Source organism: Megascapheus bottae, chromosome 21, assembly GCF_031878675.1.
Source record: "Megascapheus bottae isolate mThoBot1 chromosome 21, mThoBot2.hap1, whole genome shotgun sequence".
NCBI classification, from domain to species: Eukaryota; Metazoa; Chordata; class Mammalia; order Rodentia; family Geomyidae; genus Megascapheus; species Megascapheus bottae.
In genome coordinates, this window is record NC_143529.1 from 24,083,639 (window position 1) to 24,110,757 (window position 27,119).

Below are 27,119 nucleotides of genomic sequence, written 5' to 3' on the forward strand. Positions count from 1 at the left end.
TGTGCAGGAAGTTTTCTTCTTGATTAGCTTTGAGATGACTGCCTGACTTTTAAACAGACAGCTACCAAGTTGTGTAATTATTTTCCTAGACAGTAGTTCTCTCTCCTTTTTTATTTTTTTGGTGGGTCATGGAGCTTGAACTCGCCTAGGCACTGTCCATGAGCTCTTCAGCCCAAGGCTACCACCCCTGGGCCTGGGCGTTATCCTTGAGCTCTTTAGCTCAAGGCTACTACCCTGCCCTTGAGTCCAGCCCCACTTCCCGTTTTCTAGAGGTTAATTGGATATAAGAATCTCAGGTTCTTTTGTGCTGGGGCTGGCTTTGAGCCTTGATCCTCAGATCTCAGCCTCTTGAGTAGCTAGGATTACGGGCATGAGGTGAGCCACCTCGCCCAGCAGTCCTTTCTTTAAAGATTTAGGTGCAATGATAATTATGTAGGCCGAAGGAAATGTTTGACTGGAATGATTGGTTAGTTGATGTGATTGATTTGGCAATTTTACTGTGTAGTCAGGGTATTGTCAGACTTGTGATGTTTCTTCCAGCCTCTCAGGTGGCACCACACCTGCTCTTATCTTTAATGTTTCCAGTCTGTACTTTGTTCACAGTGGAATTCCAGAATACATTACAATTCTTTGTTGTTATAAAGGTAATATACAGAGGGGTTACTGTTTCATAAGTCAGAGATTAGTATATTTCTTTTGGGTATGTCACCCTTTGAAGCTTCACTCTCCCAGTTTTTCCCTCCCATCCTCACCTACAAGTTATATAGTTTATTTGCAACATAATGTCTAGTGGGTACCACTGCTTTATTTGTTTGTTTGTTTGTTTGTTTGTTTTTCCAGTCCTGGGCTTGAGCTCAGGGCATGAGCACTGTCCGTCCTTGGGCTTTCTCAAGTCTGGAGCTCTACCACTTGAGCCATAGCACTACTTCCAGCTTTTTCTTTGTATGTGGTACTGAGGAATTGAATCTGGGTCTTTGTGCATGCCAGGCAAGCACTGTACCACTAGGCCCACTCCCAGCCCCTACTGCTTTGTTTTTATTCACCCTTTGTCTTTCCTTTTCTGTTTCCCCTTCCCCCAGCCTCTCAAGGACAAAAGAGCAAACAGACAAAAGAAAAACAGCAACAAAGAAAAAAAAAACCTTGTTTCCATTTCCCGGAGTTGATTTTGATAAATACTATTTTATATTGTCATAGGCATTGTGCCTTTACATTTCTTCACAGTTCTTGTGGCTATCTTATGGGTCAAAGAACTAACACACCCACTCAAATGGGTGGAGTATTCACTGTGCTGGAGCAGGCTTGCAGTAAATGGTTCCCTGGGTTGGTTAAACGGTGACCAGCTTGTGATAACCACAGGAACCTTATTACTTTTCACCCAGCCCATTTAAAAGGCTGAAGGTCTCTGCTGCTAGGGTGGGAAGATTAACAGTGAAAAGTGAATAGGTCTCCTCAAGCCTTTAAGAGCAAGCACAAATTTCAAAATGAACGGTGATTTTAAGTACAAGTAGACCCGTAAGTGTGGTGAAACTGAGCCTGGAGGATCCTACATTCAAGATAGCAAAAAAAAAAAAAAAATGCAAGTGAAATAGCAGGAAAATGTTAGCTGATTATGTTGACTTCCTGCATATCACTTTTATCTTAGCAAGTTGGGAATTAATTGAAGGGTTGTAGTTTTTCCCATATCTGATCTCTCCCCTCCCCCTCACTACCTTTTTTTTTTTTTTTGGTACCAGTCCTGGGCTTAATTAAGCCCAGGGCCTGAGGACTGTCCTTGGATTTTTCTCAAGGCTAGAGCTCTATCACTTGAGCCTCAGCACCACTTCCAGCTTATTATGTATGTGGTACCGAGGAATTGAACCCAGGTCTTCGTGCATGCTAGGCAAGCACTCTACCACTAGGCCAGACTCCCAGCCCTACCCCCACCTTTTTTTATGTTGGTACTGGAGCTTTTACCCTAGACTTTTTTTTTTTTTCCCCCGCCAGTCCTGGGTTTCAGCTCAGGGCATGAGGACTGTCCTTGGGCTTTCTCAAAATCAGAGCCACAGCACCACTTCTGGCTTTTTTCTATGTATGTGGGACTGAGGAATTGAACCTGGATCTTTGTGCAGGCTAGGCAAGCACTCTACCACTAGGCCAAACTCCAGGCCTCTAGCTGGACTTTTTTTGCAGAAAGCTGGCATTCTGCCATTTGAACCATACCTCCCCTTCTGATTTTTGTTGGTTAATTGGAGATAAGTCTCTTGAATTTCTCTGTCCGAGCTGTCTCCCCCCGCCCCCTTTTCCTGTCAGTTGTAGGACTTGAACTCTGGGCCTGGGTACTGTCCCTGAGCTCTTCACTCAAGACTACCACCCTACCCCTTGAGCCACAGTGCCACTTCCAGTTTTCTGGTGGTTAATTGAAGTTAAGAGTCTCATGGACTTTTTAGTCCCAGTCTGGCTTTGAACCGTGATCCTCAGATCTCAGCTTCCTGAGTACCTAGGATTACAGATGACATCTGGCTTGATTTCCCCTTCCCTCAAGTACCAGTAATACATGTAGTATAGAATTCTATGCTGGTTTTTTTTTTTCCTTTTCTTTTCTTTTTCTTTCTTTTTTTTTTTTTTGTTGCCAGTCTTGGGCTTGTGCTCACACTTCTGACTTTTTTCTATGTGGTACTGAGGAATTGAACCTGGGTCTTCATGCATGCTAGGCAAGCACTCTACCACTAGGCCAAACTTCCCAGCCCTATTCTTTTTTTTTTTTATTCCCAATCCTGGGGCTAGAACTCAGGGTCTGGGCACTGTCCTTGGGCTTTCTCAAGGCTAGAGCTCTACCACTTGAGCAACAGTACCACTTCCAGCTCTTTTCTGTGTATGTGGTACAGAGGAATTGAACCCAGGGCTTCGTGCATGCTAGGCAAGCACTCTACCACTAGGGCAAATTCCTGGCCCCATGGTTAAAGTTCTTGTGGATACACATAAATTATTCTCAAAAACTACTATAGTATGTAGGACACCTGAAAGTCAAATTTCTGTGTACTGCTAACACTGTGACCCTGAAGCACTATTGCCTGAAACCTCCCTTTAGTTCTTCTTTTGAAAAAGATACTTCTCTTGGTGGCTCTTCGGTTAGCAACCAGGAACTACATGTGGCATTGCTTTTTACCTTTTGCCTTTATGTAAGGAAGTATGATCATGGATTTATGATGAAGACCATGCTAGTATCCCAACGTTTGCAGATTGGAAATGTTTTCCAGAGAAATTTATTAGAGCGGTATTTATTTATTAGAGAAATATTTTCCAGGGCCTGGAGTTTGGCCTAGTGGTTAAAGTGCTTGCCTAGCATGCACGAAGACCCGGGTTCGATTCCTCGGTACCACATATAGAAAAAAGCCGGAAGTGGTGCTGAGGCTCAAGTGGTAGAGCTCTAGCCTTGAGAAAGTCCAAGGACAGTGCTCAGACCCTGAGCTCAAGCACAGGACTGGCAAAAAAAAAAAAAGAAATATTTTCCAGACAATTTATTAGAGAAATAATTAAATCCAGCAAGATTTAGACTGCAATATAACTGCTAAGTGCCCTGCTCAAATTAAGGTTATACCTCTCTGCTCTCCTATAACAGCCAGGGACACTTGGTCTCATACATGTTGTGAAAATAAAAATAAAAAACAAATCAATATATAGAATATTATGAAGTAATTGTTCAGTAGACTTATTTGCAAGTAATTAGGACTTTCCAAAGAACATTTAAAAGTACACTCTGGAATGTAGTTCAGTGGGACAGCACGTGCTTAGCATGCACAAAGCCCTGCATTTGATCTCTAGCACCACCAGAAAAAAAAAAGAAAGGGTAGATTGGAAATTAAGAACTTTACCTCTTGATAGCTTTTTTTCTCAAAAGAAACATAAAATGTATGGTTTGGGGCCGAGAGTTTAGCCTAGTGGTAAGAGTGCTTGCCTAGCTTGCATGAAGACCCGGGTTCAATTCCTTGATACCACATACATAGAAAAAGCTGGAAGTGGTACTGTGGCTCAAGTGGTAGAGCTCTAGCCTTGAGAAAAGTCCAAGGACAGTGCTCAGTCCCTGAGTTCAAGCCCCAGGACTGGCAAAAAAAAAAAAAAAGCATTGTATTCCTGTGTGATTATTGCTTGTATTTATATACTTTTGTATGCTTGTCCTGCTTTCATGGAGCTAGACCCTATGTTTCTCTTCATTGCCTATGTTTCTCTGATCACTGAAATTATTGTAGTTGGGGTTGTTTGTTTGTTTGTTTTCTGCCAGTCCTAGGGCTTGAATTTAGGACCTGGCCTCTATCCCTGAGCCTCTCTGTGCTTAAGGATAGCACTCTACTACTTGGGCCTCACCACCACTTTCAGCTCTGTTTATGTGATACTGAGGAATGGAACCCAGGGCTACATACATGCTAGGCAAGCACTCTACCACCTCATTCCCATCCCCCTGAAATTATTTTATTTTTTTATTTTTTGCCTGTCATGGGCCTTGAACTCAGGGCCTGAGCACTGTCCTTGGGCTTTCTCAAGGCTAGCACTCTGCCACTTGAGCTGCAGCACCACTTCCGGCTTTTTTCTATGTATGTGGTACCAAGGAATTGAATAAGGGTCTTCATGCATGCTAGGCAAGCACTCTACCACTAGGCCAAACTCCAGCCCTTGTCTCTAGTTTTATCTTGATACCTTCCCTTGTTTGTTACAGATTTTTGATGAGGGTTACTAGTAAATACTCCATGTCTGGTTTTTGTTTGGTTTGGTTTTATTTGAGACAGTGTCAGTATTCCAGGCTACCTCTGTCTGTCCTTCAGTCTCCTTAGCGCTGATATTACAAGATTATTGTTATTATTTTTAATTTTTTATGCCAGTCCTGGGGCTTGAACTCAGTGCCTGAGCAATGTCTCTGAGCTAGCACTCAGGGCTAACATTCTACTCTACCATGTGAGCCAGGGCTCTACTTCCAGCTTTTTGGGTTAATTGAAGATAAGAGTCTTATAGGCTTTCCTGCCCATTCTGGCTTCTAGCCTGGATCCTCAGATTTCAGCGTCTTTTAAGTAGCTAGGATTTCATGCATGAGCCAACAGTGTTCAGATTTCTTTTTTTTTTTTTTTTTTAATTTTTAACACCAGTACTGCTAAACACCAAAAAGCTTTTTTAGGATGTCAGTGACTACATGCTTTGTTTCTGTGTCACAATAACCTTTGCACTGTTTAATGTCTCACTTATAACATTTACATCAGATGTGTAGTTTTCACTGTAAAACTCATGTTTTGTAAGTCATGTCAGTCAAGCAAATTCTCCCTGGTGAAGCAGTCACACTGGCAGAGGAAAATAATAGGAAGGTGTAACTGGGTTCCTTTTTTTTTTTTTTCATCTTCAAAAGGCTGGAAAGTGAATGAGTGAGTGTCAGTTTGGGAAAACACTGGATAGTTTCTCTGCTTCAGTGGAATCACCAGTATTAACAATTGAATGAGATTCTTTTATCCCTTTTATTTTGCCTTAAAGCTGCTTATGAGCTAAAATATTTCAAAGCTTACTAGGTTAGCAGACTAACAGAAATCTGTTCCTTGCAATTGTTTTTATCTCTTCATTCACCTGGGTTAGTGGCTCCACCTATCTTTAGTTGCTAACTAACAAAATCTATCCTTTCCCTTATATTTGTCATATTTCTCTTTGAAAACAAACAAAATGATTGGGTGTTGTGTAGGGTGTAGGATCCCAGAGAGAACAGAAAACATTGAATGGGATGATTATTATTTTTTATTTATATTTATTTATTCATTTATTTTTGCCAGTCCTGGGGCTTGAGATCGGGGCCTGAGCACTGTCCTTGGACTTTGTCAAGGCTAGAGCTCTACCACTTTAGTCACAGCACCACTTTTCTATGTATGTGGTACCAAGGAATCGAACCTTGGTCTTCGTGATTGCTAGACAAGCACTCTACCACTAGGGCCAAACCCCCAGCCTATGACTAATCTTTTGAAGTTTAATCCCATTCTGTGAAAGACCAGTATAATGACTTAAATAAATCCACTTCTCTCTCTAGTTTCCTGCTCACCCTCCCCCCCCTTGCCCAATGAAAGTTAAGAAAAATGCTGTTTTAGAATGAACTTGACAAGTTAATTATGGGGTTTGGATTAACTTCTTGTTTTCTTTCATTTTGTAGTTATTAAAGAGGGTGTACGGGAGCTTCTTAGTAAACCCAGAATCAGGTATGTAATTTATGTGAACAGCTGTGCAGTGATATGGAAGCCTGTTCTGTTTGTTCTGGTCTTGTTTTATGCAAAGTGCTTCATTTAGATATTATTTACTTTCTATATGCTTCTTTAGGAGCTCAGTTCTCAGTTCAACTCCCTCCATAAGTACAACTTATTGGGAGCTCTGTTTTGTTTCATCTGGTTGGGATGTAATGAGTCATTTACTAAACTATTTGGTATTGCCAAAAAATGACTGGCTTAACCTTTCACCTAGAGGGCCACCTTTGCTTGATCATGGTGATTAAAATGCCCTTGAGATGACTGAATAAACGTAAACTCCTACTCAAAAGCCCCTAACAGCAGCTTTTTTTGTACAGTGCATATTTGCAGAAGAGGAATATCTTTCCTCTTTTTTAGTTCATCCTTATAATAGAGGATTCTTGCATTCATGGCTAAAGAAGTGGCTGTGAACTGCTCCATCCCTGAGTAATACATCTATGTCATACGATTTTAAAGGTGACCAGCATTTCACCCCTCTTATGTATGTCTCAGCTTCTGAGACACTTAGTTGGGTCTCCAAAGTGAGAATGACCTAGCAAGACCATTTGGACATGATTTTTACTTAAATATTCTTGGGCCTTGCCTAGTGGACTGTTGTGAAAAGAAGGGTCCTTCGTGTCTCTCTCCTGCTAGCACTTACTGTGGTGCTCCATTTCACCACCAAAAAGCCAGAAATGGAGCCTGTGACTCAAGGTAGAGTACTAACCTTGAACAAAAACACCCAGGGATAGTAGTCAGGCCTGAGTGTAAGCCCCAGAAACCATATGGAAAAAACAACAGCAAAGTAGATAGCACTGTAGGTTTTTAGAGGAACTAAAGAATTTAAGTGAAAAACAGCTGGTGTTGGTAGTTTCAATGATAACCCTAGGTACTTAAGAGACTGGGGTCTAAAAATAGAGATTTAAAGCCAGTCCAGGCAGACAGATCTGTGAGACATTAAAAAAAAAATGATGCCTAGAGAGTTTGTTACAGTGCTGCACAACACATCTAGAATACATATTGGAACTTGGCTATGCTTGGCCTTGTTACACCTGAGATCCTGACACACGGAATCTGTCCGTGGGTCTTTGTTCTACCCTCCTGTAAGAAGCACAGACATCACCAAATTGCATTGAGTTTGTACAAGTATGGTCTGACATGTGGAAATAGCATTTCTCTTTGTTGATTTTCTTTGTTTTTGTGAGTCATGGGGCTTGAACTAGTCCTGGGCTCTTCAGCTCTAGGCTACTGCCCTTCCCTTGAGTCAAGCCCCCCCGGCCCTTTTTTTTTTTTTTTTTTTTTTTTGCCAGTCCTGGGCTTGGGCTCAGGGCCTGAGAGCACTGTCCCTGGATTTTCTCAAGGCTAGGGCTCTACCACTTGAGCCACAGCTCCACTTCTGGCTTTTTGCTATGTATATGGTACTGAGTAATCGAACCCGGGTCTTCGAGCATGCTAGGCAAGCACTCTACCACTAGGCCAAACTCCTGGCCCCTGCCTATCTTACTTTTAAAGGTACCCAAAATACAATAGTGATCATTAATAATAAAATGACAAAAATATGCTAAGCATTATCTAGAAAAAATATTTAGATAGCTCACAGAGAGGATAGATCAACAAAAAAAATTTTTGGAATGCTCTTGGAAAAAAATAAAGTAGTATAAAAGTTGGAAATATTCAAAAGTGTGAGATTATTACAGCTCTGGTAAAATATTGCTGTCTGTTAACTAGAATGTGACATGAACCATGACCTTGCAAAAGCCTCTGTAAGTTTGGGAGCACTATTAATTGTTTGACTATGTAATCAAATATTCTAACCCATTTCCTGGAATTCATAGGCACCATGCTTTGAAGGAGGCAAGGCATAGTAGTCGTGATTAGCAGACCTAGATTTCATCCCTGTTCTGCCCTATTTATTGACAGCCCACTATATTTCGGGTGCTTTCCTTTGGCGATAAGAGTCTTGCTTTATAATTCAGGCTGGCCTGGAACTCCGAATCCTTCTGCCTTAGCCTCACTAATTCTCTGATTACAGGCATGTACCGCCATGCCCACTTTCTTTTATTTTTTTTAATTTTATTTTTTTTATTGTAATTAGTAAAAGGATTACATGATATTTGCCAGATAGAAGGTGCATTAATTCACATACATTGATACCCTTTCACATGTCTTGGTACCCATTACCCCCCCACACACACTTTCTTTTCTTTTATTCTTTCTCACCCTCCCCCTCTTAGGTCTTAAACTCAGGGCCCTGGGTGCTGTCCCTGAGCTTTTTATGCTCAAAACTAGTGGTTTACCACTTGAGTGATACCTCCACTTCTAGCTTCTTTGATTTTTTTTTTTTTTCTTTTTGGCCATGGGGCTTGAACTCAGCCTGGGAACTGTTCCTGAGCTCTTCAGCCCAAGGCTAGAGCCCTTCCACATGAGCCACAGCACCACTTCCGGTTTTCTCGTGGTTAATTGGAGTCTCACAGACTTTTGGTCCCAGGCTGGCTTTGAACCATGATCCTCAGATCTCAGCCTCCTGAATAGCTAGGATTGCAGGTGTGAGCCACTGGAACCCGGCCCTTTTTTTGTTTTGTTTTGTTTTTTTGCCAGTCCTGGGCTTGGGCTCAGGGCCTGAGCACTGTCCCTGGATTTTCTCAAGGCTAGGGCTCTACCACTTGAGCCACAGCACCACTTCTGGCTTTTTGCTATGTATGTGGTACCAAGGAATTGAACCTGGGCCTTTGTGCATGCTAGGCAAGCACTCTACCTCTGGGCCAAACTCCCGGTCCTTGCCCTTTTATGTTCTTTTAATGCCCACAACAGTCTCCTCTGTCTATTTAATAAGATAAGGAAATTGTAAAGATTGGGTAATTTTCCAAAGTCATATGGTAATACAACCAGAATTTGGACCTTATCTTGTTCAGTTTAAAATAGAATAGCCTCTACCCATATGCATTCCTGTATTCACCATATCACTGCTTCTTTGAGCCTCCTTTTTTCCTTTAAAATGAAGTTACACTGCCAGGCACTGATTGTTCATGCCACTCTGGAATGAGTGGCTAAGATCTGAGTAACAAGGTTCAAAGCCAATCCAGGCAGATAAATCTGAGAGACTCTTACCTCCAGTTAACAAACAAAAAGGTAGAAGTAGAGCTGTAGCTTAAGCGGTAGAACTCCAACCTTTAGCAGAAATGCTAAACAAGAAGAACACAAGACTCTGGGGGCTGGGAGTTTGGCCTAGTGGTAGCATGCATGAAGACCGGGGTTCAGTTCCTCAGTACTACATGCATAGAAAAGCCGGAAGTGGTGCTGTGGCTCAAGTGGTAGAGCACTAATCTTGAGGAAAGCCCAAGGACAGAGCTCAGGCCCTGAGTTCAGTCCCCAGGACCAGCAAAACAAAAAAACACAAGACTCTTAAGTTCAGTGTCCTTATTGAATCTCTTTATTTTAATCTAGGGGATCACATGAAAATTTTACAGTGAGCGGGGCACTGGTGGCTCATGCCTGCAATTGTAGCTGATCAGGAGGCTGAGATCTAAAAGATTGCAATTCAAAGCCAACCCCAGCACAAAAGTCTGTGAGACTCTTATCTCCAGTTAACCACCAGAAACCTGGAAGTGAAGCTGTTATGGCTCAAAGTAGTAGAGCACTAGCCTTGAGCTGAAGAGCTCAGGGATAATGTCTAGACCCAGAGTTCAAGCCCCATAACCAACAAAAGAAAAAGAAAAAAGATAATGTTACAGGGTAGTCAAATGGAAGTTATCAAAGAAAAATAGGGGGCTGGGAGAGTAGCCTCGTGGTAGAGTGCTCACCTAGCATGTACAAATAGCCTTGGGTGATTCCTTAGTACCACATACACAGAAAAAGCTGGAAGTGGTGCTGTTGACTCAGATGGCATAGCTCTGGCCTTGAACAAAATTATTTTGTCCAAGGACAGTGCCCAGGCCCTGTACTAGCCAAAAAAGAAAGGAAGGAAGGAAGAAAGCTATTCACGAGGCTGAGATCTGACAACCAAGATTCATAGCCTGCTGGGGAAGGAACATCCTTGACACTTTTACTATTAAACCACCAAAAAGTCAGAAGTGGAACTTCTGACAATTAGCCTTGAGCAAACAAGCTCAGAAATAGTGTTCAGGCCCTGAGTTTAAGCCCCACAACCAACCAAGGGGAAAAAAAATCAGAAACACTGAATTTCTAATTGAAGTTTCTAGATTATACCTTCCTCATAATCCTTATTTGCAATCAATCATTTTTAATACTGATTCAGAATTTTGCTTAGCATTTATTAGCATTTACCAAGCTTTTGTTTTGCTTCATTTTGCTGTATGAGATAAGTGATGGTGACACAAAATGACATGTCATCAGAACCTGAAAAAAAGTGTTTTATGTAATTATCTCTAGATGCTGATTGCTTAACAGAAATTAATTTTTATTTATTTTTATCAGCATTAGTTGTACAAAAAGTGTTTTAGTGTGACATTCTGATGTATCCAGTAACTTCTCAGTAATTTGTCTTTTCCCTCCAGGATACAATGTTTCTTTGCTATATGACCTTGAAAATCTGCCACCTTCCAAGGATTCTATCGTGCATCAGGCTGGCATGTTGAAGAGAAATTGTTTTGCCTCTGTCTTTGAAAAGTACTTCCAGTTCCAAGAAGAGGGCAAAGAAGGAGAAAACAGAGCTGTTATCCATTATAGGGATGATGAGACCATGTAAGTATGGAATGTGCTTTTCAAGCTGGATTACGGCTGTCACAGCTGGGTGGCACTTAGGGAATAGTTCAGTCAAACCTGAAACCCTCCCTCTGAAACAGTCTTCTCATGAAATAATAGTGGCAAGAAATAGGAGTGCTTCTGCTCTTCACAATTGACAAAAGATGAAAGAAAATTCTGAATCCTGTGTTAACAGTGTATTCCTGATAATCAGACAGCAAAACTGACCATGGATTCTGTTATTGAAGCTCTTTGAGTTATCTCCATCAATCTCATGTATACTAAGAAATAAAGTTTATTGTAAGTGGTGTTCTGGTGGCATACTGTAATCCTGCCTATTCAGGAGGCTGAGATTTGAGTGCAGCCAACTTGGACATGAAAGCCTGAGACTTTTATCTCTAATTAACTTCCCAAAAAAGCTAGGAGTGGAACTATGACTCAATTAGTAGAACACTAGCCTTGAGCAGAAAAGCTCAGGGACAGTGCCCAGGCCTTTTGTTCAAGCCCCCAAAAAATAAAGTTATTGTTAGTGCTACTTTGAAAACTTAAGATTCTGTGTCATATTTTATAAGTTAATAAGGGTCACTTTGATCATTTCTATTTCCTACTTGGGATTCCCTTTATCCCTGACTTCCTTAACTGTAAATGCTAGTCTTTGTGTTATGGATTCAGAAATTTAGGATTTAGCCTTCTACTTGTGAAACCCCATTGTAATTCTGTACTTAACTCTCCTGGTTTTCCCCCCCACAGGTATGTTGAATCTAAAAAGGACAGAGTCACGGTAGTTTTCAGCACAGTGTTTAAAGATGATGATGATGTGGTCATTGGAAAGGTGTTCATGCAGGTATGGTGCAGACGTCTTCAGGGTAATGGTATGGTGATTTTATGCCTGTGCATCAAAATGCACCTTAAGCAAAAAACCAAGTCATGTATGGTGGCACATGCTCAGATGCTCCAGATGCTCAGGAAGCAGAACAAGCAATCTGAGAGTTTGAGGCCATTTTGGGCTAAGTTCCTTGACCTGGTATTCCTGACCCCCCCTTCCCCCCCAAAAAAAAAAGATGAGGAAGAGAACTAGCACCTCTGTTGATTCTGAGGAGTTAGTAACATTCACTGAATATTCTATTTTTACTTAGTGGTTTTGACCTTTCTGTAGTACCAGGGTTTGAATTCAGCCTTGTACTTGCTGCTATAGCAGGCAATCGACTACTAAAGCCATATCTTTATGCCTGGTTCTGGATGAGAAATGATTTGGATGCTATTAAATACTCTAGATTATGAATGAATAATGTGTATTCTTCCTATCATGAGTGTGTTGTTTGATTGGTTGTTTTTTTTATGTCAGTCCTGGACTTGAACTCAAGGCCTGGGTCCTGTCACTGAGTTTTTGTGCTTAAGGCTAGTGATCTACTTACCACTTGAGCCACAGCTCTACTTTCAGCTTTTTGAGGGAGGTGGTTGATTAGTGATGAGTGTCATAGAGGCTGGGTGCTGGTGGGTCACACTTATAATTCTAGCTACTCAGGCAGCTAAGATCTGAAGATTGCAGTTCAAAGACAGCCAGGAAAGTCCATGAAACTCGAAACTCTTACCTCCAGTTAACCACCAGAAATCCAGAAGTGCCACTGTGGCTCAAAGTAGTAGAGTGCTAGCCTTGAACAAAAAAGCTCAGGGGCAAAACCCAAGCCTGGAGTTCAAGCCCCATGACCAATATTTTTTAAAAAGTGTCCCAGATTTTCCTGGCCAGGTTGGCTTTGAACTGTAGTCCTCATATTTCAGTCTCCTGAGTAGCTAGGCTTATAGTTATGGTTACAGTGCCTGGTTACCATGAGGTTTTTTGACCTAAAATTTAATCACATCTCCTGACATCTTGTTTTGCTTAGGTTCGTAGCAAGTTCTATTCTTGGTTTGGATTAGTCCTGAGTGTTTTTTTTCAGGATGGTACATAACAAATTTTTTTTTTTTTTGCCAGTCCTGGGGCTTGAACTCGCTACTTGAGCACTGTCCCTGAGCTTCTTTTTGTTCTGCCGGGCAGCTAGTACCCTGCCGGGTGCTGCTGGCTTACAGCTTTAATCCAACTACTCCAGGAGGCTGAGATCTGAGGATCACAGTTCAAAGCCAGCCCGGGGACTAAAGTCCATGAGACTCTTATCTCCAGTTAACCACCAGAAAATGGGAAGTGGTCTGTGGCTCAAGGGCTAGGGTGGTAGCTTTGAGCTGAAGAGCTTAGAGACAAAACCCAGGCCCAGAGTAGAAGTCCCATGACTGACCAAAAAAACAAAACAGAACAAAAACTAGCACTCTACTATTTGAGCCACAGCATCACTTCTGGCATTTTCTGTTTATGTGGTGTGCTGAGGAATCAAACCTAGGGCTTTATGCATTCTAGGCAAACACTTTACCACTAAGCCACGTTCCCAGGCCCTATAGCAAATTTTGAAGTGGAAAATTCTATTAGATGTAGTTACCAACCTGATGGGAAAGCCTGGGCACCTGAGTTTGAGTCACTACAGCGTGCCTTGGATTTTTAGTGTAGTTGAACTCAGCTCATAATCTATTTTGACGGTGTCATCTTGTCTGCTAGCCAGTTTCTGGTACTAGAACATAAGAGCACCTTGGTGAAATGGTGTACAAACTGGGTTTCTCCTGAAATGCATTAGCATTCAGTCTAGTACAGTGGTTAAGTTTTTAGACCTTCATAGATTCATTCTGTTCCTTGGTAGGTTGATAAGATTTTTTTCAAATTCTGAAATAGTTTTTTGCCAAATAAGAGTTGGAAAACAGCCATTCCTACTATAATAGCCTTGTAAGTGACTCAAGGGCATCTTCAAAATGATCTCCACAATTTGCTTCATCTCTAGTGGCTTTGTTTTAGCTAGTTAAACTATTTTGGGAATCCCTTTGCATAAAAATTAGAACGTTGACACTTTAGCATTTAATTTATATGGAACTTTAGATATAAACAGACACATAAACACATTTCTTAGGTCCTGAAAGCAAAGCCTCTATAGACAGCAATGTCATCAACTTTTCCTGCAGCAACAGGGGAATTACTTCAACACAGTAGCTCAGAAATTGGGCTAAGTCCAAACTAAAAACTAATTTTAAAAGCTATGATTAGATTTGGCTAAATTTCTTACCAGTCTTGTTCCATTTCATTCTAGGAAAACCCAGCTTATTTTATACTTAAACAGCTCTTAATCTTGAAGAGTTTTTTGGAGATTTGTTTGGTAAAACAATTGGGAATCTTTTTGCATGTTATTTACACTTCATGTGATGTCCATGTGATAGGACATCTCCCATAAAGGAAAAGGAAAGCCTGTTGCTTTTTTTTTTTGCACTACTCGTGTTCCATTTAGTGACTGTTCTGGTGCTCTGTAAGCTATATAGTATCTAGGATTATAAAAAGGCTGGGCTCAACCGGCTCAACCATCTGCCTCCCACCCTTCTAGATCTAGAGGCAACAGGCCTTATGGAGAAGAGCCTGGCAGTATCTACACCAAGATTATGGATGGACCCAGGGTTCCCAGCTCAGCATGCTGCCAGGCTCTTCTCCATAAGGCCTGTTGCTCTCCCACCAAAAGTAAATGAGTGCATATTATCCAGAGTGTGTTGTCAGGCTTGTTTGTTTTTTTTTTTTGTTTGTTTGTTTGTTTTTTTTTTCTGAGGGTGGGGGAGATGGTCATGGGTCTTGGACTCTGCCTGGGCACTGTCCCTAAGCTCTTCAGCTCAAGGATACCACCCTACCCTTGAGCCTACCCCCACCTCCCATTTTCTAGAGGTTAATTGGAGCTAAGAGTCTCAGGTCCTTTTGTGCCTGGGCTGCCTTTGAGCCTTGATCTTCAGAGCTAAGCCTCCTGAGTAGCTAGGATTACAGGCATGAGCCACTGTGCTGGCTTGTTTGCTTTTTTTTTTTTTTAACAACTTTTCAAATTGTTATTTTAAAGGTGATGTATAAAGTTGGTGTGGTTTTTAATGCTAGACCTAGATCTCAGATTGAGAGTACTGTCCCTAAGCTTTTTCACTTAACTAGTACTTTGCCACTTAAGCCATATAAATCCATTTCCAGCATTTTGGTGGTTGCTTGGAGATAATAGTCTCATGGACTTTCCTATGTGGGCTGGCTTTGGACCACAAAGCTCAGAGATCTTAGGTTCCTGAGTAGCTTAAGATTACAGGCATGAACCACAGGTGCCTAGCACTCTTTCTCTTTTTTTTATCACTGGGCTTGAACTCTGGGCCTGGGTGTTGTCCCAGACCTCTTGAGCTCAAGGCTACCACCATACCCCTGGAGCCACAGTGCCACTTCCAATTTTCTAGTGGTTAATTAGAGATAACAGTCTTGCAGTCTTTAGTGTCTTTAGTAGTCAGGCTGGCTTTGAACCTTGATCCTCACATCTCACCCTCCTGAGTAGCTAGGATAATCTTTCATTTTTGAATCTAAGATGTAGCGATAGTGGCCAGCACTTGTGATTATTTTTAATCATCTGTTGGTCCAGAAGTTGACAAGGCCACAGCACATAGTGCAGACTCATAACAGAAATTGCTGCTCATGGGCTGGGAGTTTGGCCTAGTGGTAGAGTGCTTGCCTAGCATACATGAAGACCCAGGTCTGCATACATAGAAAAGAAGCCAGAAGTGGTGCTGAGGCTGAAGTGGTAGAGCTCTGGTCTTGAGAAAGCCAAGGACAGTGCTCAGGCCCTGAGCTCAAGCCCAGGACTGGCCAAAAAAAAAAAAAAAATTACTGCTCGTGCTATATCGGCTTTATCAGCTTTGGTTTTGTTTCCATAGGAGTTCAAAGAAGGACGCAGAGCCAGCCACACAGCCCCCCAGGTCCTTTTTAGCCACAGGGAACCTCCTCTGGAGCTGAAAGACACAGATGCTGCTGTGGGCGACAATATTGGCTACATCACCTTTGGTGAGCTGGGTGTAGTTGCCATACCAACAGGCTTAATGAGTTCACAAAGACAGAATGACAAAATCTGGGTCTTCTTGATTAGCATGTTAAGTGGGTAAAGGCAACTCTGCCATCTTTTTCCTGTTGCCACTGCAGTGACAGTACAAGGATTATCATAGGGTACAGATTACAGAGTAAGCAAGGTGCTATTTTGATATAGTAGTCATTTTTTCTGCTTTTCTTAAGTCATAAGGAAAAGTGGTAGCTTCTGGGCACAGCTAAGCAGTTAGATGGAGCTACCTCATTTGGTAATGCTGGGGGGTTTTATTTTTCAGCCTGGCACAGCCATGATTTGCTGATTCTCTCCTTGATTCAATTGCATCAGCATTGTGAGCTAGCAGATCATGATAGCTGACCGCTCATCCCTCCCAGCACCTAATGCCCCTAAAATGGCTTTTGTGAGGTTTTAATTTCTTTGAGCTGACAGTATATCTCCTTTTTGGTGATGAATGAGGTGACATAAATTATAATTTTTTTTTTTGATTGTAGGACTTGAACTCTGGACCTGCCCAGTGTCCTTACCTTGAGCTACAGTGCCATTTTCAGATTTTTTCTGGTGGTTAATTAGAGAGATAAGAGTCTCACAAACTTTAGTGCCCAAGACTGGCTTTGAACTTTGATCCCCAGATCTCAGCCTCCTGAGTAGCAAGGATTAAGAGCCACCGTACCCAGCATGACATAATTTTTTTTTTAAAACATAAGCTTAGGGCCGGGAGTTTGGCCTAGTGATAGAGTGCTTGCTTAGCATGCACAAATGCCTGGTTCCATTCCTCGGTACCACATACATACAAAAAAAAAGCCGGGAGTGGTGCTGAAGCTCAAGTGATAGAGCTCTAGCCTTGAGAAAGTCCAAGAACAGTGCTCAGGCCCTGAGCTCAAGCCCAGGACTGGCAAAAAAAATAGAAAATGAAAAAATAAATAAAATATAAGCTATAAATTTTTTTCTCCATAGTTACCCTTGAAGTTGAAATGCCTCTCATGTCACAATTTACTTAACAGCATTTCTTTCTTTATGGTATATGAAATTATGATAAACCTACAGTTAACATACATCCTAGCTTGTTTAAAATCTAGTCCTCCTAATGTTCTATTTAGCCAGGACAAACAACACAGAAGTCCCACCCTTTCTTACTCCTTTTCATTTTAATCTCATAGAACTCTAATCAGTGAGTAGAATAGGTATAAACAATAAACAAAAAAGTTCAAGAGAAAGGGAGGATGCAGGTCCATAGGCGGTCAGAGCTTGGCATGTCTAAATGGTTTCAGTCCTTAGACTTCAGTGTCAGTTTCTCACAGCAAGCATATTGGATATTCAGTGGATCTAGTTTCTCTGGCAGCTTATTCTATAGAATAGAACACCGGGGCCAGGAGTTTGGCCTAGTAAAGTCCAGAGTGCTTGCCCAGCATGCATGAAGACCCAGGTTCGATTCCTCCTTACCACATACACAGAAAAAAAGCCAGAAGTAGTGCTGAGGCTCAACTGGTAGAGCTCTAGCCTTGAGAAAGTCCAAGGACAGTGCTCAGGCCCTGAGTTCAAGCCCAGGACTGGGAGGGGGAAAAAATAGAGCACCAAGGATCCAAGTTGCTCAGGATCATGCCTGTTTTTCTGTCATGATGAGTTCCTTTGTGCTTATTGGCACTGCCCCTGAACATGCTGTTTACTACCTCCTTATTTCAAAGACAAAGCCCTGTCAAAGTTTTGGGAATAGCAAAGCAAGATGTTTGGCCTATGTGAAGAGAGGGAAGAGAGGTTAGTTGTGGCTGCTGTTCTTCTAGCTCTCCTGATGCCCTTTTTCTCACCCCTCAGTGCTGTTCCCTCGCCACACCAATGCCACCGCTCGAGACAATACCATCAACCTGATACACACGTTCCGGGACTACCTGCATTACCACATCAAGTGCTCCAAGGTGAGGGTCCTGCCAGCATCTCAACAATCAGCTCATTGTCAGGCATGTAGAACAGTGGTAGAACATTCACCTTGCTTAATTGAGGCCTTCCATTCATGTCTCAGTACTGCCAGAGAAAGGTAGTACAGTCATCTCTTTCCCTGTCCTGCTTCCCTTGTGTGATATCTTGGGTCTATGCCCACAGTATATGCCTAAGCTTTCCCAGTGGCTTTTCCTCATGAAAGCAAAGTGATCTTCTAGACCAAGATGATTCTGTTTGCTTCTAGGCCTATATTCACACACGTATGCGGGCAAAAACATCAGATTTCCTTAAGGTGCTCAACCGTGCACGCCCAGATGCTGAGAAAAAAGAAATGAAAACAATCACGTAAGTAGGGCAAGACTACTTTCTCCTTCCTAGCTCAGCTAGTAAATAGTGAGTACTGGCATCCCGACCCTTCTGGGCAGTGAGATGGGAAAGTCCAGCAGGGTTGGAATTCCTGTTGGATCTTTGTAAGCTATAAGAACATCAGCTATGGGCCTAGTGGTAGAGTGCTTGCCTAGCATATACGGAGACCTGGGTTCGATTCCTCAGTACCATATACATAGAAAAAAGCTGGAAATGGTGCTGGAGCTCAAGCCCAGGAGAAATAAATTTTTCTTTTTTATAAAGAAGTTAGCGTCTTTGGGTTTGAATTGAAAAGTTGTTCTTATCTTTCTGTTGTTGCTAGAAAAATAGAGAAAATCACTTAACGACATTTAGTTGTATTTGGACCTGGAACCACTCTCAAAGTGTTTCTTCTGCTCTGCTTCTCAGCAAGAAAATGGCATGGGGAGGAAGGCTCCCTTCATCAGGGATGAAAACCATGAGCACAACTGCAAGCAGTGTGGCTCAGCATGGAAGAGAGACCTAGAAATTGTCTTTGGTAGACTTCAAGCTCCTTCCCCTGGCATATAACGCCTGTTCTACTAAGTTAGTTTCTGCTACCATTTGAAAGGATGAATGGTGTCTGAGTGAGTGCTGAAATTTGTGAGGGTTTTTAGTCATAGGAACATCAGGCAGCTATACAAAGCGGACTCTGGTTAGAAGCCTTTCTATTATTGGTTCTGTGCTGTCATCCAGAGCCTTAGGACTAGCGTTCAGCAGTGTCAAGTGGCAGCCTCATAGGATATCTTCAAAAAGCAGGATATCTACAAATAAGGTGCTATCAAGCATGTACCAGGATTCATGAGCTCTTGTTGCCCTTTACAACCTTGCTTCCACCCTACTGTCTGCAGTTTGTTTCTTGCTTGTTCATCACAGGAATGCTTTTCTCACGGGTACCACTTTGGTGACCTCAAGTGCAAGGCAGTTGATTCCATGCCATTTTTAGGGCCCAGGATCAGGACGCAGTTGAGTAGTGGCAAGGTGAACTGGCAGTTGGGTATAATCAGAAGGAAACTTGCCCTAGTCAACCATCAAAGCAGAGAATCCAGGTGGCCCTTGCTGTGGTTGACCTACTTGTGAGGCTGAAGTAGGAAGATTCCTTTACTTACTTAGCCCAGGAGTTCAAGATCAGACTGAGCAACACTAGTGAGACTGTCTCAAAAAAACAAAAACCCAGCGAACTAGGAGGCGGGGAGGGAAACGGGACAAAAACATGAGAAGGGGTATCAAGTTTGAAGAAGTAAGGTACCCACTACCTGATGAATGTAACTAGCCCCTCTATGCATTATCCAAACCATAAAATACAATTACATAAAATCAAAGTTGAGCACCAGTGATTCATACTTGGACCCTAGCTACTTGGAAGGCTGAAAACAGAAAAGTGACAGTTCAGAGCCAGCCTTGATGTGGGGGAGGGTTCACCCGCTTCTCAACTTGTAGCTGAGTATATACCTATCATTCCAAGTTACTTAGAAGGCTGAGTTGGAAGGATCAAATTGGCAGGCCATCGCCAGCAGAAAAGTCCATGAAACTCCATCTCCAAGAAAAGAAAGTTGGAGGGGCCAGAGCAGCCTAGTAATAGAGTGCTTGCCTAGCATGCACAAAGCCCTGGATTACACTCCTTGGTACCACATACACAGAAAAAGTCAGAAATGATGCTGTGGTTCAAGTGATAGAGTGCTAGCCCTGAGAAACCTTAAGGACAGTGCCTAGTCCCTAAGTTCAAGTGCCTCAGGACTGGCCAAAAAAAAAAAGATAAAGAAAGTTGGACACAGTAGGAAATCTATGATCCTAGCAATGACAGGAAGCCAAAAGGTAGATTATGATTCAGGCGTATGCCAGGCAGAAAGTAAGACACTGCTCTAAAAATTTGTAGTATCAAAAGCAGGCTTGAAGTGTAGCTGAGTATAGCTCAGCACTTGAGGTGCCAGCATGGGCACTAAAGTCTGTGAGCCTCTTATCTTCAGTTAACCACCAGAACACTGGAAGAGTGCCAGCACGATGGCTCAAAGTGGTAGAGCACTAGCTTTGTGCTGAAGAGCTCAGGGACAGCGCCCAGAAATTTTGGACGATGTCACGTCTGTAATTTAAAGTACATTTAATGTGCTTATGGTTTAGCACAGGTGCTAGCTGGCCTCTGGAAGTGCGAAGCAGGAAGAAGCATAGTAAAAACCAGTCTGTAAAAGCTAAATCTTGACTGTGCCCTGTGGTTGGTTGCAGTAGCTTTGCCTGGGGAATCTCTTTCCTTTTGGCTTGGTGTCCATTTGGTATCCCACCACCAATATGGGGGTAGAAAGAAAGCACAGCTGAAACCAGTCTTTGCTCTGTCTTTTTTGAAGGGGGAAGACGTTTTCATCCCGCTAACTCTTGGGAACAGAGGAGGAGGCATTGGCGATCGAAGGCTGGACCGCTTGCTACTGGATAATCGTAGCCCTTCATGTCGCATCTCCGGGTTCTTAAGGGAGTCTCCATTTGGGTTCCATTTTGTACGCGTTTGGAAAATAATCTGCAGAAACGAGCTGTGCTTGCAAGGACTTCATAGTTCCCAAGAGTTAAACAAAAAAAAAAAAAAAAAAAAGAATTCCACTTGATCAACTTTAATTCCTTTTCTTTTATCCTCCCTCCCTTGTTCCCCTTCCCTCCCACCCTCTTTTCTGAGCTGTTTTGCTTTGCAGTATGTTACTGGTAATGAGTTGCAGGATAATGCAATCTTGTTTCCTTCTAAATATTTGAGTTCAAAACTCCTGTATCTAAAGAAATACGGTTGGGGTCATTAATAAAGAAAATCTTTCTATCTTAAATGAAGATTTGCTGGGTTTCTAGACTGAATCTCAAAGAGAAGAGTAGACCTGCAGTGCCCTGAACCTCTAGGCCTGAGCTAGACAGACCATGTGGTTTGGATCCTCACCCGTAGAGGACAGAACATCCAGCCAGGGATCTGTATGCTTGTTTTCATTTTTCTTTATCTCCTCTCTCTTTTTCCTTGCCCCTTTCCCTCTCTTTCAACAGGGTTTCACTGTGTAACTCAGGCTGGCCTTGAATACTCAACCCTCCTGCCTCCGCCCCCACATGCTGGGGTTGCAGATGGGGTTGCATGCTTCCCGTAAAGCCTGTCTTCAGTGGCCAGGAAACTCCCCGATAGTAACAGGCAAATTAAAGTGTTTATGGCTTCTTTTATTATGAATAATATATGGTATTTCCAAAACTGTTCCGTGGTATGTGTGGTTTCAGAGGACATTGATGGGTATTTAGGTGTAGATCGAATGCAGACTAACATACCATATTTCCTCTTCCATAATGTCCCCAAAGCTTATTTCACAAAACTCACTTTGGGAGGTGCCAGCCTAACAGTAGGAACCCTAGCTGAACACCCTGTCTCCTCATAGGACACTGGTCCCCAAAATAAAACTAGTAAAATACTATTTGGAAAATTTTAGTTAGGAGTCATTTGGTCTGAAGGTTGTCCTGATGTTGCATGCTTGCATGTTTTCCTGTTTTGTTTCTACCACCAGCTAGTTTTTTTTTTTTTGGGCGGGGGGGGGGGGGAGCAGTCCTGGGCTTAGACTCAGGGCCTGAACACTGTCCTTGGGTTTTTCTCAAGGCTAGAGCTCTACCACTTGAACCACAGCACCGTTTCTGGATTTTTTTTTTTTCCTATGTATGTATGTGGTACCAAGGAATCGAACCTGGGTCTTCGTGCATGCTTGGCAAGCACTCTTAGCACTAAGCAAAACTCCCAGCCCCCCCAGCTAATTTTGTTTAATTTATTATAATAAAGGTGATGTACAGAGGGGTTACAATTATGGAAGTCAGGTAATAGGTACTTTTTTGAGGGGGGGACGGGGGGGCAGTGTTACCCCTTCTCTCCTAGTAATTGTATGTTTGTTTAAGGCTCGAACTCTGCCTCACGCCCTCTTGCATGGCTTGTTTGCCTGTGGCTGATATGCTACTAATTGCCATACCTCCAATTGGCATATTCCTAAACTTTGCGCTTGGAGGGTAACTATGGATTTTCATATGCAATTATCAGAAATACCCTTCCTCTCTGGTTTCTCCAGTAGGGACATGGTGAATGACAGTACAATATCTTTTTTTTTTTTTTTTTTTTTTTTTTTTTGGTGAGTCTCCTTGCTGAAGCTTGAGCCATACCTCCAGCCCTATTTTTTGCTGTTTCTTTGGGAATAATCTCACTTCCTGTCTGAGCTTGGTGAGGTTGGGCCCAAGGTGCATTCTGCTTACTTTAGGCTTCCATGCCATGATTACGGGGATCACAGACACACACCACACCTCCAGCTTTCCTCCATAGAGATGGGGTCTTGTGTATTCCCTCTGCTTGGACTGGCCTAAAACATGTTCTTCCCAATCTCAGTCTCCCACGAAGCTTGGAATGACAAGCATGCACCACTTCATGGGTTGAAAGAGTGGGTTTTGCTCAGACTAGCTATGAAATATGGTTATTCCCATCTCAACCTCTCAAGTAACTAGGATAACAGACAGGAGCCACTGACACCTACGTTTGGCCAGTTTTCTGTAGTCTGTTGTATCTCTGTGTGTGTACGCCCACACACGCACTGCTTCCGGGACTTGAACTGTTCCTCAGCTTTCTTGCTCAAGGCTCTATAGTTGAGCCACAACTCCACTTTTAGTTTTTTTGTTGGCTAATTGGAACTAAGAATTTCACACTTTCCAGCCCAAGCTGATTTCAAACAGCAGTCCTCAGATATGTTTTTGATTTTTTGTTGTTGTTGGGTTTTGGTCAGTCCTGGGACTTGAAGTTCGACCTGGGCATTGTGGCACTGTGTCACCATGGCTCAAGTGATAGAATACTAGCTGTGAGGACAGAGAGACACGGACAGAATCCAGATCCTGAGTTCAAGCCCCAGGACTGACCAAAAAAAAAGTGTGGGGGGGGAATGTTTAGGAGGGACTGGTTTAAATATAATTCTGCTTTCTAAAAGTTCCAGGCCACTCGGTTGCGTTTTCTCAGACAAAAGCTTCTTTTGTAGTTGGACATACCACCTATCCCACAAGTTTTTACAGGAAGAGAATAGATAAGATTCTGTCGCAACATAGAAATAAGAGTTTTAATTATTCACCCACTTATTTGTGGTACTAGGGATAGAACCCAACAAACACCTCATGCATTATTTCCAGTTAACCAGCAAAAATCTGGAAGGGAAGGTATAGGTCAAGTGCTAAGAGGCCAGCCTTAAGCAACAAAAGTGAAGTGAGAATATAAGGTTCTGTGTTCAAGCCCCAGAAGAAGCATGAAAAGAAATGTATACGGCAAGCCTCCTGTCATAGGGCTTTCCAGGCCTTCCTCAGGGAGTAGTGCTTTCTTCTGAGTGGATGGCCTTTATTGCCAGGAAAAGACATTTCTAGGAAGGGCAGGAATCCCCAGCTCTGGATGATGTTTGAGGTCTAGACAAGCTAACAGTTTATCAGGAAGTCAAGTTACAACAGGAAGAGGAAAGGGAGTTGAAACCAGGAAAGGAAATGCCACTTGCTGCTGGGCGTCAGGGTTTTGTGGAGCTTGAAGTACAATTGCCGAGGGTGACGTGCCCGTCCTGACCTAGAAACTCAGGCCTAACCAGAGAGCCTGTGTTAGCTCTGGTGAGGTTGAAATAATATTGCTTACTTGTGGGGATTACGGAAAATACTGCCTAAGGTAATCACTGACCCAGACAGCTATTTGTTGGGGTCAGAGGACAGGGGTATTGTTGCCACACTTGTTGCTTCACAAGTTCTCTACCGTGAGCTACCACAGCATAAGCCATGTAGACCTCACAAGAGAACAGGTTTCTTTTGCCAGGGTCCTTAGCCAATCTCAGTTACAAGATCTGAAGTATTCACCCACTCTTGCTTGGGAGAGTTAAGACTGTTGAGCACTTGTAATCCCAGCATTCTGGAGGTGGTGAGTTCTAGGCCAGCTTGGGCTACCTAGCACGATCCTGTCTGAAACCTACTGAGCAGCAACATAGGAAAACCATCGGGGTCTAGAAAGCTTGTCCCATTCTTTTGCCTCCCTGATCCCAAGAAAGTGAGTGAGTGAGTACCACACCTGCCCACCCTGGCACTGAGAAGATGTATAAGTGAATGGCAGCGGATCAAGGAAGCCAAGGAGGATTCTGGACCAGAGTTTGGATGGGCACCCAACAAATGTGCTCCAGGGAGACAGCAGCAGGTCATGTGAAAGCTTGGACGAAAGCCCTGTGGGCTGCAGGAAGAAGCTTGAGATGATGAGTCAGTTCCAGACCTAACAGACTCAGAGAAGAACCAGACATTCTGGTAAGGAAGAAGGGGCTAAAAGGGGGACAGAACTCAGGCTCTCCAGCTCCCACTCCTTCATATATCATGCCACAATGTTTAGACAGAAGTGAAGAAACAGACATCCTGGGTGCCTCAAAGAAGAGACCAGGGCTGGGAACTGGGTCATCTGTTTATTCCTGGCAGTCCAGCGTCTGAGGGGCCCCACACCACTTCTGTCCAGACCCCGGGCTGAACTCTTCCAGAGCCTCTGACTTCTGCCCCACCAGATAGTGTGTCTGGAGGGTGTTTGCTAGCCCGCTGGAGGATGAGTCAGAGTCTGTCTGCTCTCCTCTTCCTACATTGTTTCACAACTGAAGCCCTGCTCCCGGACCCCAGTGGTGGTATAGGGCCCATTGCCAGAGCGCTGGGCCCTCCAGCCTCTTTGGCAAATCACAAGAGCACACACAAATCCTCTAGTCGTCTGCCCCCCTTCCCCCCCACACACACTTGTACAGTCCTTGGGGCTTGAACTCTGCCTGGGCTCTACCCCTTGGCTTTTGCTCAGGGCTACCACTCTACCACTTTGAGCCACAGACCCACTTGGTCTTCTAGTGGTAAATTAGAATGAGTCTTAGGGACTTTTCCAGCCCAGGCCGGCTTTGAACTGTAATCCTCATAATTCAGCCACCTGGCTTCTTGCTGTCTTTGAGAAGAGATTGCCTCGTCCTCATTTCACCTCAGTGTTCTTAGGTTTTTGTTTTATTCCAATCCTGGGGCTTGAGCTTGGGCCAGGGTACCGCCCCTGAGTTTTTGTACTTAAGGCTAGGGTTCTACCATTCAAACTGCCCCTTCCAGCTTTTTCTTTTTCTTTTTTTTTTTTTTTTTCCAGCTCTGGGGTTTGAACTCAGGGCCTGAGCACTGTCCTTGGGCTTTCTCAATTTGAGAGCTCTACTTCTTAAGCCACAGCACCACTTCTGGCTTTTTCTATGTATGTGGTACTGAGGAATCAAACCTGGGTCTTCAAGCATACCAAGCAAGCACTCTACCACTAGGCCAAACTCTCAGCCCACTTCCAGCTCTTTGATGTTTAGTTGGAGATGAGTCTCCTGAACTGGCTTCAGACTGCAAAACCTCATATCTCAACCTCCTGAGTAGGATTACAGGCCTGATCCATGGCACCTGTTACCTCCAGCTTTAGTCTGATTGGTCCCATTTCTAGTCTCAAGGGAGTATGGCTGGCTCCTCCTCCACCCAAAGCTGCCCTTGGGCTCCCCTGCCTGGAGCTTGCTCTTTTCTATCTGCCTCGCTTCCTCAGTTTCCCTGTGGAGAAGTGACAGTTCCCTTTTCATAGAATGACTTTCTCAACAGAGTTCTTGCTTCTTCCTGGGGATGGGTGCATAGAAGCAGAATCCCTAATGATATCAATGATAACAATAGCTGTCATGCTGAATACCAGTGACTCACCTGTAATCCTAGCTACTTACTAGGGTGAGATCTGAGGATCCCAGTTCAAAGCTAGCCCAGGAAAACAAATCTGAGAGACTCAGCAAAAAGCCAGAAGTGAAGGTGTGGCTCAAGTGGTAGAGTTCCAGCCTTGAGCAAGAAAGTCAAGCAAGATCTCAGTGCCAGCACACATACAAGCACAAACATACACAAGATCTGTGTACAGTTTAGAGCTCCATTCTACTAATGAGGAAATAGCAAAAGAATGGATCAATTTGCCCAAGTTCACACAGCTTGAAGAATGGGACTGCAGCCAGTTCTCATTCTAGGACCAGTGCCTGCCTCTTACACCACGGAGAAGGGAGGAATCATTTGCCTCATTGCTGTCCAGCGTGGTATTACAATTCCCTGATATTCACTACACCACCCCAGAAGGTGGTCGCTCTTTTGTTCCCAAATAACATGTGGGAAGACGAGTCCAGCAGTAGCTTGCCAAAGGTCATATCCTGCCAATAGTGGCGCACCAGCATATGGTCCTAGCTACTAGGGAGTAGGGAGGGATGAGGAGATGATGGTTCAGAATGAGCCCAGCAAGAAGTTAATGAAATTCCATCTTAACCAGTAGCTGGGGGTGGTCTTACACATCTATCATCCTAGCCACCCAAGGAAGCACAAATAGGATCATGATCCAGGCCAGTTGGAGAACAAAGAAAAATTCTATCTAAATAATAACAACCAGTGTGGTTAGTACCAGTGACTCACATCCATAATCCTTTCTATTGAAGAGGTTCACATCTGAGAAATGCTGTTTGAAGCCATCCCAGGGAGGACAAATCTGAAATATTTTCAATTAACCAGCAAAATCTGGAAGTAGAAGTACGGCTCAAGTAGTAGAATATCAATTGTAATAGAAGAAGCCAGTCTGTCACCCGTGGCTCTAGTGTGTAATCTTAGATACTCAAGAGGCTGAGATCTGAGGATCACAGTTCAAAGCCAGTTGGGGCAGAAAAGTCCATGAGACTGCTATCTCCAGTTAAGTATCTAAAAAGCTAGAAGTGGAGCTGTAGCCCAAGTTGTAGAGCTCCAGCCTTGAGCACAAAAGCTTGGGAAAGCACCCAGGTCCTTAGTTCAAACTCCAGCACCAAAAAGGAAAAGGAGGGCCAAGAGTTTGGCCTAGTGGTTAAAGTGCTTGCCTAGCATGCATGAAGACCCGGGTTCGATTCCTCGGTACCAC

The 27,119-nt window shown here is 43.2% G+C and overlaps 1 protein-coding gene across 1 annotated transcript in view; it reads left to right on the forward strand.

Annotated features, from left to right (window-relative positions):
- Arpc2 (actin related protein 2/3 complex subunit 2) overlaps nt 1-20,994 on the forward strand; it is a 37,090-nt gene extending 16,096 nt beyond the window's left edge. Inside the window, exons 5-11 of the mRNA XM_090354797.1 lie at nt 6,152-6,197; nt 10,736-10,922; nt 11,673-11,766; nt 15,714-15,840; nt 17,687-17,787; nt 18,054-18,154; nt 20,533-20,994. Of these exons, the coding sequence (XP_090210923.1) occupies nt 6,152-6,197; nt 10,736-10,922; nt 11,673-11,766; nt 15,714-15,840; nt 17,687-17,787; nt 18,054-18,154; nt 20,533-20,557 (681 nt within the window). The 3' untranslated portion in view covers nt 20,558-20,994. The remainder of the gene's footprint in view (nt 1-6,151; nt 6,198-10,735; nt 10,923-11,672; nt 11,767-15,713; nt 15,841-17,686; nt 17,788-18,053; nt 18,155-20,532) is intronic.
- Nucleotides 20,995-27,119: the final 6,125 nt, after the last annotated feature.